Source organism: Wolffia australiana, chromosome 12 (genome assembly GCF_029677425.1).
Source record: "Wolffia australiana isolate 7733 chromosome 12, ASM2967742v1".
NCBI classification, from domain to species: Eukaryota; Viridiplantae; Streptophyta; class Magnoliopsida; order Alismatales; family Araceae; genus Wolffia; species Wolffia australiana.
Genome location: NC_135846.1, coordinates 8,742,212 through 8,759,081, shown reverse-complemented (window position 1 = coordinate 8,759,081; position 16,870 = coordinate 8,742,212). Strand labels below are relative to the sequence as shown.

Here is a 16,870-nt window from a genome sequence, read left to right as displayed (position 1 = left end):
GGGGGGTGTAAGAGGGACATTGAGAATGGGAAAGTCGAGATGAAAGTGAAAAAGAGGGTTAGAGAATATAATATAAGAAAATGAGAGAACTATCGTGTGGAATACACTTCAATGAGAAGAAAGAGATACAAGCAAGTTGGCTTATGAGAGAAGTATAGACAAATAAGAGCATAGAAATAGAGGATATATGGTATTAAATTACAACAAGGAGAGAGAGAGAGAGAGAGAGAGAGAGAGAGAGAGAGAGACGAGAACGATAGTGAAAGAGGAAAGCTGAGTGTTCTCCGTTATACAAATCTGAGCAAATGTTCATAATTGAGAGACTGATAGAGAGATAAAAGAGGGAGCGAGAACAAGAGAGGGGGGGCGTGAGAGAGGACGAGGGAGAGAGAGGGGGGGGGGGGGACGAGACGAGGAAGAGGGAGAGAGAGAGAGAGAGAGAGAGAGAGAGAGAGAGGGCGAAAGAGAGGAAGAGGGAGAGAGAGAGTGAGCGAGAGAGAGGAAGAGGGAGATAGAGAGAGAGAGAGAGAGGGCGAAAGAGAGGAAGAGGGAGAGAGAGAGCGAGAGAGAGGAAGAGGGAGATAGAGAGAGAAAGAGGGCGAAAGAGAGGAAGAGGGAGAGAGCGGAAGAGGGAGATAGAGAGAGAGGGGCGAGAGAGAGGAAAAGGGAAATATAGATGGAGAGGGCGCGAGAGAGAGGAAGAGAAGAGAGCGACGGGGCGAGAGAGGAGAAGAAGAGAGAGAGAGAGAGAGGAAGAGGGAGAGAGGGATATATATGCATCCAGAGAGAGAGAGAACAAAGGAGATATAAATACATAGAGAGATATATGAATTACCGATCGATGGAGAGCGAGAGAGCGAGAGAGAGATGAGTGAGGGAGGGAGTTATACATGTACAGAGAGAGAGAGAGAGAGAGAACGAGTGAGATAGATAGCGATGTATACAGATCGATCGATTGATAGATCTATCTCTATCAATCTATCGATCAATCTATCAACATATCTATCTATCGATATCTATAAATCTCACTGGTTCTCTCTCTTTCAACAATAGACCGATAGAGACTAAGGTCCGCCCCAAAAACCAGACCGACGGTTTTGCTCGAGAGAGATCGCGAGAGATCGAGAGAGAGATTTAAGTCTGCCCCAAAGGCCAAACCTACGGTCTTGGTCAGACCAAAACTACTACTCGCTAATTGCCAAGGCGGAAAGGCCAGGTCGACTTCGCGTAAGGGGACGAAAACGACTCTTCCCACATTTATTGCCCTTTGCGAGTCAGCCAGCCACACCCTTCTTTGAAATCTCAAAAGACAAGGGCAGTTCCCATCATTCATTGCCCAACCCACACACCATTCAACCACGAGGAAAACTCTCCCTTTGCCGCCGCGTTCCCGGTCAGCTCCTTTCAACAGCCACCAGTCCGCTAATTCAAACTCACCATCGTTGACGCTTCCCCCACCTTCCTCTTCATGCTTATCCCAAAACCCCTCCTTCTCCCCTTCTTCCTCTTCCTCTTCCTCCCACGCTTAAAATAAATCTCCACATAACCCTCCATCTTCATCATCATCATCATCAAGTGTTGGGTTGTGATAATAAGCCATCATCATAAAGAAAATGAGAGAACTATTGTGTGGAATACACTTCAATGAGAAGAAAGTTGGCTTATGAGAGAAGTATAGACTAATTAGAGCACAGAAATAGAGGATATATAGTATTAAATTCCGAGGGGAGAGAGAGAGAGAGAGAGAGAGAGAGAGACGAGAACGATAGTGAAAGAGGAAAGCTGAGTTTCTCCGTTATGTCAATCAAAGTAAATGAACATACTTGAGAGAGAAAGATAAAAGAGGGAGGGAGGGAGAGAGAGAGAGGGCGAGAGAGAGGAAGAGGGAGAGAGAGAGGGTGAGATAGAGGAGTAGGGGGAGAGACATCTCAAGAGATAGAGGAAGAGGGAGAGAGGGATATATATATTGAGAGAGAGAACGAGTGAGATCGATAAATAAAATATAGATATATGGATAGATAGATCGAGAGAGAGAGAGAGAGAGAGAGAGAGCGAGGAAGAGGGAGAGAGGGAAAGCTGGAGAGATATATATTCATCCAGAGAGAGAGAGAACGAGTGAGATGTATAGATAGAGAGAGATATTTCGATCGATGGGAGAGTGGAGAGAGAGACAGAGAGAGAACGAGTGAGATAGATAGAGATATATAGATCGATCGATTGATAGATCTCTCTCTATCTATCTATCTATCTATCGATCAATCATTCAATCTGTCAACATATCTATCTATCTTTTTGTCTATCGATCTCACTCGTTCTCTCTCTTTCAACAGTATACTAAGAGAGATTTAGATATGCCCCAAAACCAGACCGACGGCCTTGCTCGAGAGAGATTTAATTCTGCCCGAAATGCAAAACCGACGGTCTTGGTCAGACCAAAACTACTACTCGCTAATTGCCAAGACGGAAAGGCCAGGTCGACTTCGCGTAAGGGGAAGAAAACGACTCTTCCCATATTTATTGCCCTTCGCTATTCAGCCAGCCGCTCCATTCCTTGAAATCTCAAAAGACCCACACACCATTCAACCACGAGGAAAACTCTCCCTTTGCTGCCGCGTTCCTGGTCAGCTCCTTTCAACAGCCACCTTCCTCTTCATGCTTATCCCAAACCCCTCCTTCCCCCTTTCCCCCCTTCTTCCTCTTCCTCCCCTTCTTACTATAAATCTCCACATAACCCTCCGTCTTCATCATCATCATCATCATCATCATCATCATTATCAAGTGTTGGGTTGTGATAATAAGCCATGGAGTTTCTCTTCTCGATGTCCATCTTCAGCTCCGCCGCGGAGATATCCCGCGAGACGGCCAAAGCGCAGGAGAGTATGAAGAAGGCCTTGTCCCGTAAAGCTGCTCCGGCGGGTCAGAAGAACGCCGGCCCCCCGCCCAAATCCGACGGCGGTCCGCGCTTCGCTTTGGAGCTCGACGGCCTCAACTGCTTCGAGACCATCGTCTCCCACTGATTCATAAACTCACTTGTAAAATTCATTTATTCGTTGCGTGATTAGAGAAGAAAACCCCGATTCACGATTCTATCAGACGATCAGAGTTTTCTCGGCAATTCTTGCCTGCAATCTAGAAATCTTCGATGAAAAATGCTGGTGGGTTTGCTCACACAGAATAGAAATTTCATAGGATCGGAGAAGTTGATTTCTTGGCAGCGCCGAGCTTCCTCTTTTTCCGACTCGCGTTCCGGATCTTCTTCTCGCTGATCATCCAAACAGACCCTTTCCGGAGGATAATCTTCTGCGATTTCCACGACGGCGAGCTCGTGTCGATCACCGTCACGTCGGTGCGCGAGAACCCGCCCAAATCGACGACCTCGCCCCTCTCCGCGGCGGCGGAGACGACGAAGATCCTCGGATTGGGCTGCTTACGAGGGATCTTCTCTCCGCCGCGGCGATCCGGACCGTCCATTCGGAAGAGCTCCGCTAGGGCGCCCCCGACGGCCTCCGCCCATTTCCCCTCTTCTTCCTCCGATCCGTGAAAATCGCGAGTTTCAGGGGAAATCCGAGGAGCAGGAGAAGGGATCGGAGGAGGAAGAAGAAGACTCTCCCCGAGCAGCGCTCTCCCCTTGTAGAGCTTGTCTAGCCAGCTCCCCCCCGCCATCGCCCGACGAGGAAGACGACGATAATCAATAAATCAAAGCACCGAATCCCCCCCTCTTTCTAGAGATTTTCGGGAACGAACCACAACCCGTCTTCCGTCATCCGTCACGGGGTTTTCCGTTTTCCTTCTAAATAGGGTTTTTTTTTTCTTCCTCTGCAGGGATTCCGCCATGGATTTGCTGCGAGAGTACGCGGAGAAGTGCGAGGAAGAGGACGAGCCGGAGGCGGTGCTGCCGAGCAAGTCGTCGGCCCCGGCGGTGGACGATACCGCCATGGCCATGGCCATGGCGAGCTCGAACCTAGCCGCGCGGCCCCCGATCGACCCGTCGCAGCGGATCGTGCCCTTCAACCCGACCTACGACCAGCTCTGGGCTCCGATCCACGGCCCCGCGCACCCCCACGCCAAGGACGGAGCCCCCCTCGGCCTCCGCAACCACAAGCTCGGCCACGTCGAGGACGCCTCCATCCAGCCCTTCCTCTTCGACGAGCAGTACAACACCTTCCAAACCCTAGGCTACGCCACCGACCCCTCCGGCCAAACCCTAGTCGGCGACCTCGAAACCCTAAATTCCGCCGCCCCCCTCTCCGTCTACAACATCCCCCAGCAAGAGCACAAGCGCCGCCGCCGCGAGCTCAAGAAATCCCTCCAAGAAGAACAAGAACAAGCAGAAGAAGAAGAAGAAGAAGAAGAATCCCCCGACAACCCCGCCACCGACGAATGGCTTCGGAAGAACAGGAAGAGCCCCTGGGCGGGGAAGAAGGAGCTCCCCCAAGCAGAGCTCACGGAAGAGCAGAAGAAGTACGCCGAGGAGCACGCCCAGAAGAAGGCCGACAAGGAGAAGGGCGCTGAGGGAAGAGACAAGGGAGGAGGAGAACCCCACGTCGACAAGAGCACCTTCCATGGAAAAGAAGACAAGGATTACCAAGGCCGGTCCTGGATCGCTCCTCCCAAAGACATCAAGGCCAGCAACGATCACTGCTACATCCCCAAACGGCTGATCCACACCTGGAGCGGCCACACCAAGGGCGTCTCCGCCATCCGATTCTTCCCCAAATTCGGCCATCTGATCCTCTCCGCGGGCATGGACTCCAAGATCAAGATCTGGGACGTGTTCAATTCTCGCAAGTGTATGCGAACTTACATGGGTCATTCCAAGGCGGTCCGCGACATCTCCTTCTCCAACGACGGATCCAAGTTCTTGAGCGCGGGCTACGATCGCAACATCAAGTATTGGGACACCGAAACGGGGAAAGTGATCTCCACCTTCTCCACCGGGAAGATCCCCTACGTCGTCAAGCTCAACCCAGATCAAGATAAACAGAACATCCTCCTCGCGGGGATGAGCGACAAGAAGATTGTTCAGTGGGACATGAACTCCGGGCAGATCACGCAGGAGTATGATCAGCATCTCGGCGCCGTGAACACGATCACCTTCGTGGATAATAACCGGAGATTTGTGACTTCCAGCGACGATAAGTCTCTGCGGGTGTGGGAATTTGGGATCCCCGTGGTGATCAAGTATATTAGCGAGCCTCATATGCATTCGATGCCGGCGATTACGCTGCATCCGAACAGTAATTGGCTGGCGGCGCAGAGTTTGGATAATCAGATATTGATTTATAGCACCAAGGAGAGGTTCCAGCTGAACAAGAAGAAGAGGTTTGCGGGGCATATAGTTTCTGGGTACGCTTGCCAGGTGAATTTCTCGCCGGATGGGCGGTTCGTGATATCGGGGGATGGAGAGGGCAAGTGCTGGTTTTGGGATTGGAAGAGCTGCAAGGTGTTCAGGACCCTCAAGTGTCATAACGGGGTGTGCATCGGCTGCGAGTGGCATCCACTCGAACAGAGCAAAGTCGCCACTTGTGGCTGGGATGGCATGGTCAAGTTCTGGTTAGTTTTCTCCGTTCTTTCTAATACCTTTTTTCCCCCCATTTTCGATTTCTTGTTTCTATCTCGATTTCTCTGTCGTTTTTTTTGTGTTTTTAGAGCTCTGATTCTTTAAATATTCGCTGGTTTTGCCAATTTGAACCCCATGTTTTCTTAAAAGAATTTCAAGCGTTTTTCTCTTCACTTGGTTGTATCAAATCAAGCATTTCATTGTTCATTTCTGCTTTTTTAGATCCTGTTTTCTTGGAAAAATTTCAAGCGTTTTATTATTAATAAATATCCTTGATTCTTTACAGGGATTGAGGAGCTTATAAATTTAGAGTCGCGTCTTTGTAGAACAAGATCGGGTTCCTTTTTTTCCCCGTGATTATGATGAGGTTATATCCTCTTTCACATCTTGAGCAACCCCAAGAAGAATTCTTCATTTTTCTAGAAGTTAGATATTTAACCATGGAGGTTAACACATAAAAATCAGAAGAAATCCCGGTCCTCCAACCTTACGGAATTAACAAAGTAGTGCAGAATCATCACCAGTACACGCGAAGAGCAAACGGCAACATTCATCAACGGGAATTAAAGAAAAGAGGAAAAATGTCTCCCCCGTCCAGTTCCTTCATGCTCGAGTTGGTCCTTGCTGGCAGGCACTTCCCTCCACGTGGCGCCACCTCACCTAGACGGCGACCTGCTGCTGACCAGATGTGGCACCATTAGTCAATTACAAGAGATTTTCATGACTCACAAGGAAGAAGAAGAAGAAGAGGAAGAGGAACAACATGCCTGGATGGCCCAACAGGGGAGGCAGACCTCGACCTCGACCTCGGCGAGGGCGACTTGGAGACTGACTTCGACGGCTGCCGCTCCAGCGATTTACTGAGCCCCAAAAAGAATACATTCAATAATCAAATTTCTTGAGAAATGATTAAATGATTTGAGAAATAAAATACCTTGGCTCCTTCCTTGGGCTGCGGCTGCGGCTGCGACTGCGGCTACGGCTGCGGCTCCGACTGCGGCTCCTGGACGGACTGCGGCTCCCTCTCTGGGCCTCCACCTGCAGCCCAATAAACTCAGATCTGCTCTCGATTCAACGTTTTAAACGAACAAAAAATTGCACAAAAGAACCTCACCCGGCCTTGTTCTTTGTTCTGTTCTTTTTTTTTTCAAAATTGAGCAAAATTTGCACATTGGCACAAATTCGCACAAAACTAGAACAAAATTTGCACAAAGCGAACAAAAGAACCGCACATGGGTCTGTTCGATGTTCTGTTTCAATTTGTTTTTGTTCTGTTCGGAAAAGCGAACAGAAAGAACAATTCGCACAAAAAGAACAGAATGACCATGTCTGCTTACCCGGATGTAGGACCTCGAGAAGGGGTTGCGGAATTCAGTATCATCCAGCTTCCGGATCTGGGGATGATTAAAACAATGCATCAGACAAATATCATCACTAGTGATAGTAGATTAATCATGGTATTAGTCTTACAGCGTATTTCATGTCCTCGAGGTTGGTGTAGTCGACCAGACCCACGATTCCTGAAATTATTAAACAGTTTCATGAGCACCAATCATCAGAACTATAAGAATAATTGTCGTACCGTCGCCCTCGCGAAATACTTCTGCGTAACAAACATCTCCTGCCTTCCTCATATGGTCCTGCAGAATTTCAATAATGAAATGTATAAAAATAATTGTTACTCATCGGAAGAAGGTCTTCTTCGTCTCAACCAAACGCACCTTCAGATCTTGCCAGGAAGCAGACGACGGCAGGTTGCGGACAATAACTGAGAGAAAATAAACCATTTTTTAGTCCCCATAAATCCAGCTTCTGAACTTCATTTTATTACAACAGAGAGAAACAAAACAGCCCACACAAGGGCCCACCTCGATACTCGGAGCGACGCGATGCTCCATGTCTACCGCCGCCACCGCCGCCACCGCCGCCTCCGCCGCCACCACTTCCGTAGCCACCACGGCGGTCGAGCGCCGGTGGCCCTCTCCCACCATGAGCAAGCTCGACCTGATTCAAATTAGCACACTCCACGGTTAAAAAACTGCCTACTGGGGCGCCAAACAACAAGTCTCATTTGATTACCCTCAGACTGTGGCCGTCAAAATTGTAACCATCCCGCCCCCTGATCGCATCTTCGGCATCCCGTGAGCTCTCAAACTTCATTAAAATATATCATCCACATAATTAGCCAAATAACAATTTTTTTTGAAAGATGAATTTTGAGAAATACCAATTGAAGTAAATAGACTGAAACTTGGGAAAAAGAAGAAAGAACCATCCATAAGGAAAGGATCACCTCAACGAAGCAGTACGCTGGAGGACGAGGCGGAATTTTCAACTCGATGTCAACAACTCGACCATACTGCCAGCAAGTAACGGTCAACAAATTTATCAACCAAAAATACCACAAATATAACAGAATTTGGCGTTATGGAATTCCCAAGAGGGAAGAAACAACGAACCTTGTAGAACAAATCGTCGATTTCAGTCTCACGAACATCTAAAGGAAGATTGCCGACATAAATCGTGCGAGAGAATCGCCCACTCATGGTTCTCTGCGAGAAAAAGATGAGGAAATTTAAATGAACAAGGTATTACTGTATATTCAGAAAGCAAATTAAAATACGCCGCGCCCCAGAAAAAAAAGCATGATTGACTGGAGAAGAATTTTAGAAAGTCAAAAACAATGTGGCCAACCAAGAGAGCTGTCCTCCTTAAAAAATTTGATGATCCACAAGCTCCATAGCTCGTATCCTCCAATTGTGCTCCTCCATTACTATGTCTATATTTTGAAAAAATAATTTGATCCACTCATCCCTCAAAAAAATGCAAGTTCCACCCTGATTTCTCCCATCCCTCTCTCTCAAACTATGGATAGCTCCAAAGCTCCTATAACTCCCAGCGTCTTTCATCTATCATGAAGAAAGCATACGTGTTATGTCATTCAGTAAGTTTCACGAACCGCACTCAGCCACAGTACAGAAATACTTTCGCATGAGACGAAACATTTCACAAAGGAAGAAAAAGGAAAAGCCACCAACTACAATAACACGAGTTCAGCTGAACGATGACAAAAGAAACAGAGGGATTTGCAAACGTCATCCGAACAGTGGAACATCGATCTACCAGAAATACCAAAATTAATTCAAGGAAAAGGAACGAGACAGCTTTGGAGCGTACAAGAAGCTATGAACCGGCAACCGGGATAGCGAGAGAGAGCGATAAACTACTCCTTTCCTGCGCTGATAGATTCAGCCCGAAAAGTAAAAAAGAGATAAACCATTGAAATACCCATCAAATTCATTAAACGAAACCCACGATTCCGGATGGAAAGATGAACTCCTGTAGAATAACAAATGAAATTTAGGGTTTTTACCCCTCTTCCAAAGCTCCGAAAGCGCTAGAAATTCTCAAGTCGTTCAATCTCAACGGGTACGCAAAAGGTTCGCGCACGCCTTAATTCGCCCGCTCCGATGGATTTCGCGTCGCCGAAGTATCAAAGTCGCTCAGCTTCACACCCAAACGGCGACTCCAACTCGATACATTGTTCTTCCCGGTAGGGTTGCTATTTCAATCTCTCATGAACCACAATACATTAACATGGACCGTAGCAATTTGCACGTATAACTACGTTGATCTTACGTGTCATAATTCTATTCGTGCAATAAATCAAACCTACATTGTATATTGTACTGCTTAAGCTAGACCTTTTCGAAGCCCATTATATGAAGCCCAAATTAGTCATTTTAGAAGCCCATTATATGAAGCCCAAATTAGTCATTTTAGAAGCCCATTATATGAAGCCCAAATTAGTCATTTTAGAAGCCCATTATATGAAGCCCAAATTAGTCCTTTTTAAAAGCCCATTCTAATGTCCAAATCAGTCCATTTTAAAAGCCCATTCTAATATGTCCGAATTAGTCCATTTTAAAGCCCATTCTAAAAAGTCCAAGTTATTCCATTTTAAAAGCCCATACTAATCAGTCCAAATTAATCCATTTTAAAAGCCCATTCTAAAAAGTCCAAATTAGTCCATTTTAAAAGCCCATTCTAATAAGTCGAAATTAGTCCATTTTTAAAGCCCATTCTAATAAGTCCAAATTAGTCCATTTTAAAAGCCCATGCTAATCAGTCCAAATTAATCCATTTTAAAAGCCCATTCTAAAAAGTCCAAATTAATCCATTTTAAAAGCCCATTCTAATTATTCCATTATAAAAGCCCATTATGAGAAGCCCAAATTGGTCCATTTTAAAAGCCCATTCTAATAAGTCCAAATTAGTCGATTTTAAAAACCCATTCTCCAAATTAGTCGATTTTAAAAGCCCATTCTTAAAAGTCCAAATTAGTCCATTTTACATGCCCATTCTAATAATTGCAAATTAGTCCATTTTAAAAGCCCATTATGAGAAGCCCAAAAAAGTTTTCATTTAAGAAGCCCATTACTGGCGATCTCTCTCTCTCTCTCTCTCTCTCTCTCCCTGAAAAAGGGTTCAGGAGCCGTTTTCCTCGATCGCAGGAGCTGAACGGAGAAGGGAAGAAAGAGGGGGAGACTCGCCGGCGAAAGAGGGCTCCGGCGGCGTCGCCGCGGATGATCGGAAAGATCGCAACTTTCGAACAGGTGTGCAAGATTTTTCTCGTTTTTCTTCCTCTCCGATGTTGATCTCGCCCTTGGTTTTTGATCCTGAAGACGGAGATTCATCTTTAATCAACGTTTTATCAGTTCTTCCTGCGGGCGGACCGAAGCAACAGACCCTAGAGTCGAAGAATCAGACGGTGTAATGAACGGCCGATCTGCCGGTAGTAGAAATTTCGATCTCAGCGCTGAGGAATCGCCGGCGGATTCGCTGAGCCAGCTGCAGCCTCCTCCGGCGCAAACCCTCTCCCAATCGCCATTACAGCAACAGCAGAAATCAGTGGCGGATCACAAAACCTTCCTGGCGGGAAGGTCGCAGCCTGTTCATGGCGCCTCGAGCTCCTCGGTTCATCAATTGATCGCGAATGGTGCTATGATGGCGTCCGCTCGCTTCCCCGTTGGGAGGAATGGAGAGGTTTCGGATGATGGGTTCAAGGAGATGCGAGATCTGGAAGAATTGCTCTCCAAGCTCAACCCAATGGCGGAAGAATTTGTGCCATCATCCCATCATAATCAATCATCCAGAAGCTATGACGATGATATAGTTCTTGCTGGTCAGCAGCGTCTCATTGAAAATGATGATATTGGTGGTAGTAGGAATGAGGGCAGACGGGTGAGCCTGCTGAAATCTCAACCCCTGTTATTATTTACTTTCGTAGCAATAATTAAGGGTTAATTGTATTTTAAGATGTTTTTTGATGAGTTTAGAGGAGGAGTAGCTTTAACCATGGAAAGCAACGAATGAACACGAGGACGAGCCTGGCCCAGAGGGATGATGTTATCAGGAAAACTGTCTACGTCTCTGACATTGATCAACAGGTAAATTCATTGAAGCTTCCCATTTCGTTCATTAAGATCTGTTATGTTCAGATGTCACTGCTTGGCTCATTTTTCTGAAATTAATATTTAGCAGCATTTATTCTTTGTACTGAGTTTGTCGATGTCTGTGTTTCTTTTACTGGAATCATTTTCTTTTACTGAGTTTATTTCACTGAAATCATTTTCTTTGATTACTTAGGTCACTGAAGAACAGCTTGCGGCTCTCTTTATTAACTGCGGGCAGGTCAGTTAAATGATTTTGTGCTACGTTGGCGTGTGCTTAGTGGAAAAAGTTTTGAGGGTTTTTTGTATAAATTTTGACTGGTGCCGGGATTTTTTTTCCTTTTAAAGATATTTCCTTTTATTAATCATGTTTTTAAACAAACCTCTTTTTTTCATCTGAAGGTAGTCGACTGCCGCATATGCGGTGATCCAAAGTCTGTCCTCCGTTTTGCGTTCATTGAATTCACCGATGAAGGTATTATTTTCTCCTTAACCCTCGTTAGTTTTCCGTTTTGCCCTTAATCCCTCTTTTTTCACTTCAGAGGGCGCCAGGACTGCTCTCAGCCTCTCTGGTACCATGCTCGGGTATTATCCAGTGAGAGTGCTTCCTTCCAAAACCGCCATCGCCCCTGTTAATCCAACATATTTGCCGAGGGTTTGACCACATTTCCGCTGACTCTTAGCGTTGACCACCTCAACCATTGACTAATTAATTATTCTTACCACTTATGGTCAGTCCGAGGATGAGCTGGAAATGTGTACTAGAACCGTCTACTGCACAAACATTGATAAAAACGTCAGTTTTTTGCCCATGATAAATCTTAAAGGCCTTTTGACTTATCATAATTAATCACAAGTTCTTGCCCCAAATTGTTGGAATTTGATCCCAGGTTTCTCAAGCTGACGTCAAACTATTCTTCGAGACGGTGTGCGGGGAGGTTCGAATTTCTCTTCCTTTCGCCTTAGCTAAATTCAGGGGTTGACTTTTGATTATTCCGCAGGTGTATCGGTTGAGGCTTCTAGGAGATTATCACCATTCCACCCGCATTGCTTTCGTCGAGTTCATCAGGGTGAATAATCTCTTGAATCTTATTAAAATTTTCCTCCTATTTGTCCGCTTAATTTATTAGAATTATTTTCCTATTAGGCGGAAAGCGCGATTGCTGCTCTCAGCTGCAGCGGCGTGGTGCTTGGCTCCTCTCCCATCAGGTGGCTCCCGTTGCCATTCTTTTCATTTTTCTGCCGCCAAAATTTTAATTTCTGGGTTTGACGGGTCATTCTTGGCGTTGACTTTTGGTTGACTCAGGGTGAGCCCCTCGAAGACTCCGGTCAGGCCTAGAGCTTCACGCCACTCAATGCGTTGACCCATTGGCTTTTGGCCGACATCAAAAGATATGTATATGTTAGTCAAACCTTGGCTCTCTTCTCTGGGATTTTTTGCCCTTTTTTTGTTTCCATCTCTGGCCTGGAAGGGTTCATCTTTTGTGGATTTTTTTTTGATTTCCCAGGTAGGTAAATTGGTAGTCGCCGTGCCCCATTTATTTCTCTTTTTTTTACAGGAAGAAAGCCATCCACTATGCACCCTCGTGATCTCTCTCTCCTCTCTCTCATCTCTCTCTCCTCTCTCATGAGGCTCGTGACCTATTTCATGCGCGTGACTAATAAGAACTGGGGCCCATTGATGGGCCTTTGAAGTATGTCTAGAAGCCCATTAGGCCTGCCCCCTGCATCTTCTGACAATGTGAGCTCTTTAATGGCGCAGGCAACATGTGAACCATCATTTCTATTTTCTCTCCGTAGTTTCTTTTTATGGTAAAAGATATCATGGGCAGAGCCCATATTGGCCGGCCGGTCCGAATCTACATGAATTAAAAGCCCAAATAGCATGACACCGATCACATTGACTATCTGGTAACATCGGCAGCGAGAGAAATTAAAGCTCCCATCTGAAATTTATGTGGCGGAAAATTCCTAATTCCATGCAGTCGAGGGTTTAATTGCAAAATATTGGTTTTCCTGGTGTTTTATGGTATTTATTTTATTTTTTGAGGGCCGGGTCCACGTGGTGGGCGCACGCGACCCACGTGGCAAGCCGGGATTCATTAAAGGGGGGGAAGGTGGGGTAACGTGAGTTGGCGGAGCACGTGATGTGGCACTGGATCGTTGACTGGGCGACGGTAGAGATCCAAAGCGAGCAGCAGGGGCGTAGGCCCACAGTGACGTCCGTCCCACGTCAGCCCTGTCCCTCCTGCTGTGGAGGGCCCATTCCTCTCTGAAAACTTTGACTAGATACCTCTCGCCTCTTTCTCTCTCTAGGCTCTCTCTCTCTCATGCTCTGACTCTCTTTTTCTCTTTCTCTCTCCAGTCTCTCTCTCTTCAGGCTCTCTCTTTCATACTCTTACTCTCTTTCTTTATTTTTGCTCCACTCTCTCTCTGTAGTCTCTCTCTCATACTCTTAATCTTACTCGCTTTCTTTTTCTCCACTATCTCTCTCTCTCTCTCTAGACTCTCTCTCTCATACTCTTACTCTCTCTTTCTCTATTTCTCTACAGTGTCTCTCTCTAGACTCTCTCTCTCATACTCTTACTCTTACTCTTACTTTATTTCTTTTGCTCCACTCTCTCCCTCTTTCTAGATTCTCTCTCTCTCATACTCTTACTCTCTCTTTCTCTATTTCTCTACAGTGTCCCTCTCTAGACTCTCTCTCTCTCATACTCTTACTCTATTTCTTTTGCTCCACTCTCTTTCTCTCTAGACTCTCTCTCTCTCATACTCTTACTCTCTCTCTCTCTATTTCTCTACAGTGTCCCTCTCCCTAGGCTCTTCTCTCATACTCTTATTTTTACTCTCTCTCTCTCTATTTCTCTACAGTGTCCCTCTCCCTAGGCTCTTCTCTCATACTCTTATTTTTACTCTCTTTCTTTCTTTTGCTCCACTCTCTCTCTCATACTCTTAGTCTCTCTTTCTCTATTTCTCTACAGTGTCTCTCTCTAGGCTCTCTCTCATACTCATTTTCTCTTGCTCTCCGGCCTCTCTCTCTGACTCTTAATCTCTTTCTCTCTACGCTCTCTCCCTCTCTCTCATTATTACTCTTCTTTGCATCTCTCTCTATCTTACTCTTACTCTCTCTTTCCCCCTCTCCTTACTCTTACTCTCTCTTTTTTGCCTCTCTCTCTATCTTACTCTTACTCTTTCTCTTTTTTGCCTCTATTTTACTCTTACTCTCTCTTTCCCCGTCTCCTTACTCTTACTCTTTCTCTTTTTTGCCCCTCTTTCTTAGTCTTACTCTCTCTTTTCCTCTAGGCTCTCTCTCTCTCTTACTCTTACTCTCTCTCTAGGCTCTCTCTCTTACTCTTACTCCCTCTTTCTCTCTCTCCAGTCTCTCTCTCTGTCACTCTTACTCCCTCTTTCTCTCTCTCTATTCTCTCTAGCTCTTTCTCGTAGTCTCTCTTAGACTCTCTCTCTTACTCTTACTCCCTCTTTCTCTCCCTCCGATCTCTCTCTCGTACTCTTACTACCTCTTTCTCTCTCACACCAGTCGCTCTCTGTTTCTCTTATTCTCTCTCCAGTCTCTCTCTCTTACTCGTAATCTCTCTAACTCTTAGTCTCTTACTCTCTCTTTCTCTGTCTCCAGTCTCTCGCTCTCTCTTACTCTTACTCTCTCTTTCTCTCTCTCCAGTCTCTCTCTCCCTCTTACTCTTTCTCCCTCTTTCTCTGTCTCCAGTCTCTCTCTCTCACTCTTACTCTTTCTCTGTCTCTAGTCTCTCTATCACTCTTACTCTCTCTTTCTATCTCCAGTCTCTCTCTCTTACACTTACTCCCTCTTTCTCTGTCTCCAATCTCTCTCTCACTTTTATAGTCGCTATTTTTGTCTATAGTGTCTCTCACTCTCTTTCTCGTACTCCTAGTCTCCTACTCTACTCGCTCTTTTTTTCTTTAGTGTCTTTGTCTCTCTCACTCCTACTCTTACACTTGCTCTCTTATTCGCTCTCGATCACTATCTGTCTACCTCTTATCTCTTCTGACTCGCAATTTTCTATCCCTCTCAATGCATTTATACTTATGCCCCTATCTTTGTCCACCTATTCGTCTATCTCTGCATACCCTTTATCCAATTAGATATCGATCTTTCTGTATTCATATCTATCAAATACATCATCTGTCTATCTATCTATCTGTCTGTCTATTACCTATCCACCTATCTAGCTATGATCTCTCAATCCCGCTGCATCAGTATCATCTATCAATCTTTACTTCCATCCATCAACCATCTGTCTATCTATTGTTTTCTATCTCACCGCCTACCCATTCACCCTTTTTTTTACCCTCTCCCATCGGTCAATCCGTCCTTGCGTATCTCTCCTTCATATCGATTGATACATCCATCTGTCAAACTATCATCCATCTCTCTCATACACTTGACTATGTCTCTCGCTGTCGAGCTATTTATGTAACCATCGCTATCAATCCACTTCAGTCTAGAGAGATGCTGTTGTGCATCAACCTATGTTTCTAGCAATTGTTGCCGGGAGATTCCATGCATGGGGTGGCCGCGTGGCCGCCACTCATGCCAGTGTGAAGCGAGGACCAAGGGACGAAAGGAAAGGCCTTTTCCGAGGAGCGAGACAAAGGGGCCCCTCGGACCGATCTTCAGCTGCATTTAATGTCGACCCCCACCAAAAATAGAAAAATTAAACAAAAAAAGAACCATTCTTCCCCCTTTTTATGACTCTTTCGAACAACTCTATCGAACTTCTTCCCTTCGACTTCCTGTTCTCTCTCCCCCCCTCTATCTCTCTGGATCTTTATCTTTTGTTTGCCTGCGCAGGGCTCTGCGTTGCTTTTCTCTCTGTGTATTGGAAACAGAGAGAGAGAGAGCAAGCCATGGCGTGATAAGAAAGAAGCTTCTCATGGGAAAGAAAGCCAGCGGGAGCTCATGGCTTACAGCCCTCAAGCGAGCCTTCCGCTCTTCTTCTTCATCTTCCAAGCCCTCTCATCTTCCTCAAGAGGAAGACAAGGTTCTCTCTCTCTCTCTCTCTATGTATTTATCTCTATCTCTATCTCGACCTGCATCGATCTCGTCTCTAATGGCTATGTGTAGCAGAAGAGAGAGAAGCGGAGATGGCTGTTCCGAAAGGGCACCACAGCGGCGACCCATGAAGCGCCGGCGGCGGCGCTGGAGGCCGACGTGGCGGCGCCGCCGCTGCCAACCGCCACGAGAGAGCGCGCCGCCGCCGTGATCATCCAAACCGCGTTCCGAGGGTACCTGGTCTGAATCGCCTCTTCTTAACCTGCTCCTACGCTATCGAACCCTGTCTGACCCCGTCTAACCTGATCCGATGAAGGCGAGGCGGGCCCTTCGAGCGTTGCGCGGGATGGTGAAGCTCCAAGCCCTGATCCGCGGGCACAACGTACGCCGCCAGGCCACCGCCACCCTGCGCTGCATGCAGGCCCTCGTCCGCGTCCAGGCCCGCGTCCGCGACCAGCGCCTCCGCCTTCTCTCTCTAGACCCCTCCAACTCCTCCTTCTCCTCCGACCGCGTATCCCTGGTCCGCTCCCTCATCATAATCACCATCATATGATCATCATGCCATAATCATCATCATCGTCGTCTTCCTCCTCTCGCAGTCTAGGGAGGGCAGCATCATCGCCGAAGAGCAAGAGCGAGAAAGAGTTCTCTCCTTCGCCTTCTCCGACCATGTACAGTATCGGGCTATCTCTCTCTCTAACCTCTCCTAAAGACCTCTCTCTAATCTCTCCACGTCTCTCTCTAGACTTGGCGGTCGGATAGGAGCCTGTCCGTGGCCATGGCGGAACCGGGGATGGGGAACAGAGGGAGAAGAGCGTCCATGGACCA

General features: G+C 46.6%; 5 protein-coding genes across 12 annotated transcripts in view; 3 read left to right on the top strand and 2 right to left on the bottom strand.

The window, feature by feature from the left end:
• Positions 1–2,920: 2,920 nt before the first annotated feature.
• On the bottom strand, positions 2,921–3,678 carry LOC144710410 (fantom protein). Its single transcript, XM_078584170.1, has one exon. It carries the CDS (start codon positions 3,661–3,663, stop codon positions 3,184–3,186), a length of 480 nt encoding a protein of 159 aa, XP_078440296.1. The 5' UTR covers positions 3,664–3,678; the 3' UTR covers positions 2,921–3,183.
• On the top strand, positions 3,673–5,945 carry LOC144710407 (Transducin/WD40 repeat-like superfamily protein). The gene is made up of 2 exons (XM_078584163.1): positions 3,673–5,553; positions 5,847–5,945. The coding sequence occupies exons 1-2, from the start codon at positions 3,833–3,835 to the stop codon at positions 5,851–5,853; spliced, it is 1,728 nt and encodes a 575-aa protein (XP_078440289.1). The 5' UTR covers positions 3,673–3,832; the 3' UTR covers positions 5,854–5,945.
• A 76-nt stretch (positions 5,946–6,021) lies between these two features.
• LOC144710408 (serine/arginine-rich splicing factor SR34A-like) lies at positions 6,022–9,111 on the bottom strand. Of its 6 annotated transcripts, none has more exons than XM_078584166.1 (13): positions 8,934–9,111; positions 8,738–8,799; positions 8,020–8,112; positions 7,854–7,919; positions 7,640–7,714; positions 7,429–7,564; positions 7,282–7,328; positions 7,143–7,200; positions 7,031–7,080; positions 6,898–6,954; positions 6,495–6,598; positions 6,328–6,420; positions 6,022–6,235 (listed from the first exon to the last, which is right to left on the bottom strand). In XM_078584166.1, exons 3-13 carry the CDS (start codon positions 8,104–8,106, stop codon positions 6,217–6,219), a joined length of 792 nt encoding a protein of 263 aa, XP_078440292.1. In that variant the 5' UTR covers positions 8,107–8,112; positions 8,738–8,799; positions 8,934–9,111; the 3' UTR covers positions 6,022–6,216. The 6 variants fall into 6 exon arrangements, with proteins under 6 accessions (XP_078440292.1, XP_078440291.1, XP_078440293.1 ...); XM_078584165.1 differs by lacking the exon at positions 8,738–8,799 and adding an exon at positions 8,255–8,469 and having other exon boundaries at positions 8,934–9,110; XM_078584167.1 differs by lacking the exon at positions 8,738–8,799 and having other exon boundaries at positions 6,324–6,420.
• Positions 9,112–10,015: 904 nt separating this feature from the next.
• Positions 10,016–12,550, top strand: LOC144710435 (polyadenylate-binding protein-interacting protein 12-like). Its single transcript, XM_078584202.1, has 11 exons — positions 10,016–10,176; positions 10,279–10,804; positions 10,900–11,010; positions 11,210–11,254; positions 11,416–11,488; positions 11,556–11,668; positions 11,750–11,809; positions 11,904–11,951; positions 12,015–12,083; positions 12,161–12,222; positions 12,320–12,550. The coding sequence occupies exons 2-11, from the start codon at positions 10,337–10,339 to the stop codon at positions 12,375–12,377; spliced, it is 1,107 nt and encodes a 368-aa protein (XP_078440328.1). The 5' UTR covers positions 10,016–10,176; positions 10,279–10,336; the 3' UTR covers positions 12,378–12,550.
• A 3,105-nt stretch (positions 12,551–15,655) lies between these two features.
• Positions 15,656–16,870, top strand: part of LOC144710256 (protein IQ-DOMAIN 17-like) — a 1,886-nt gene continuing 671 nt past the window's right edge. Inside the window, exons 1-6 of one of the 3 annotated variants that reach the window (XM_078583976.1) lie at positions 15,656–15,678; positions 15,842–16,031; positions 16,115–16,282; positions 16,359–16,562; positions 16,642–16,713; positions 16,788–16,870. The exon at positions 16,788–16,870 is cut by the window's right edge and continues 671 nt beyond it. In XM_078583976.1, coding sequence (XP_078440102.1) covers positions 15,677–15,678; positions 15,842–16,031; positions 16,115–16,282; positions 16,359–16,562; positions 16,642–16,713; positions 16,788–16,870 — 719 coding nt within the window. In that variant the 5' untranslated portion in view covers positions 15,656–15,676. Of the gene's footprint in view, positions 15,679–15,754; positions 16,032–16,114; positions 16,283–16,358; positions 16,563–16,641; positions 16,714–16,787 lie in introns of those variants that run through there. The other 2 variants (XM_078583977.1, XM_078583978.1) reach the window with 2 other exon arrangements.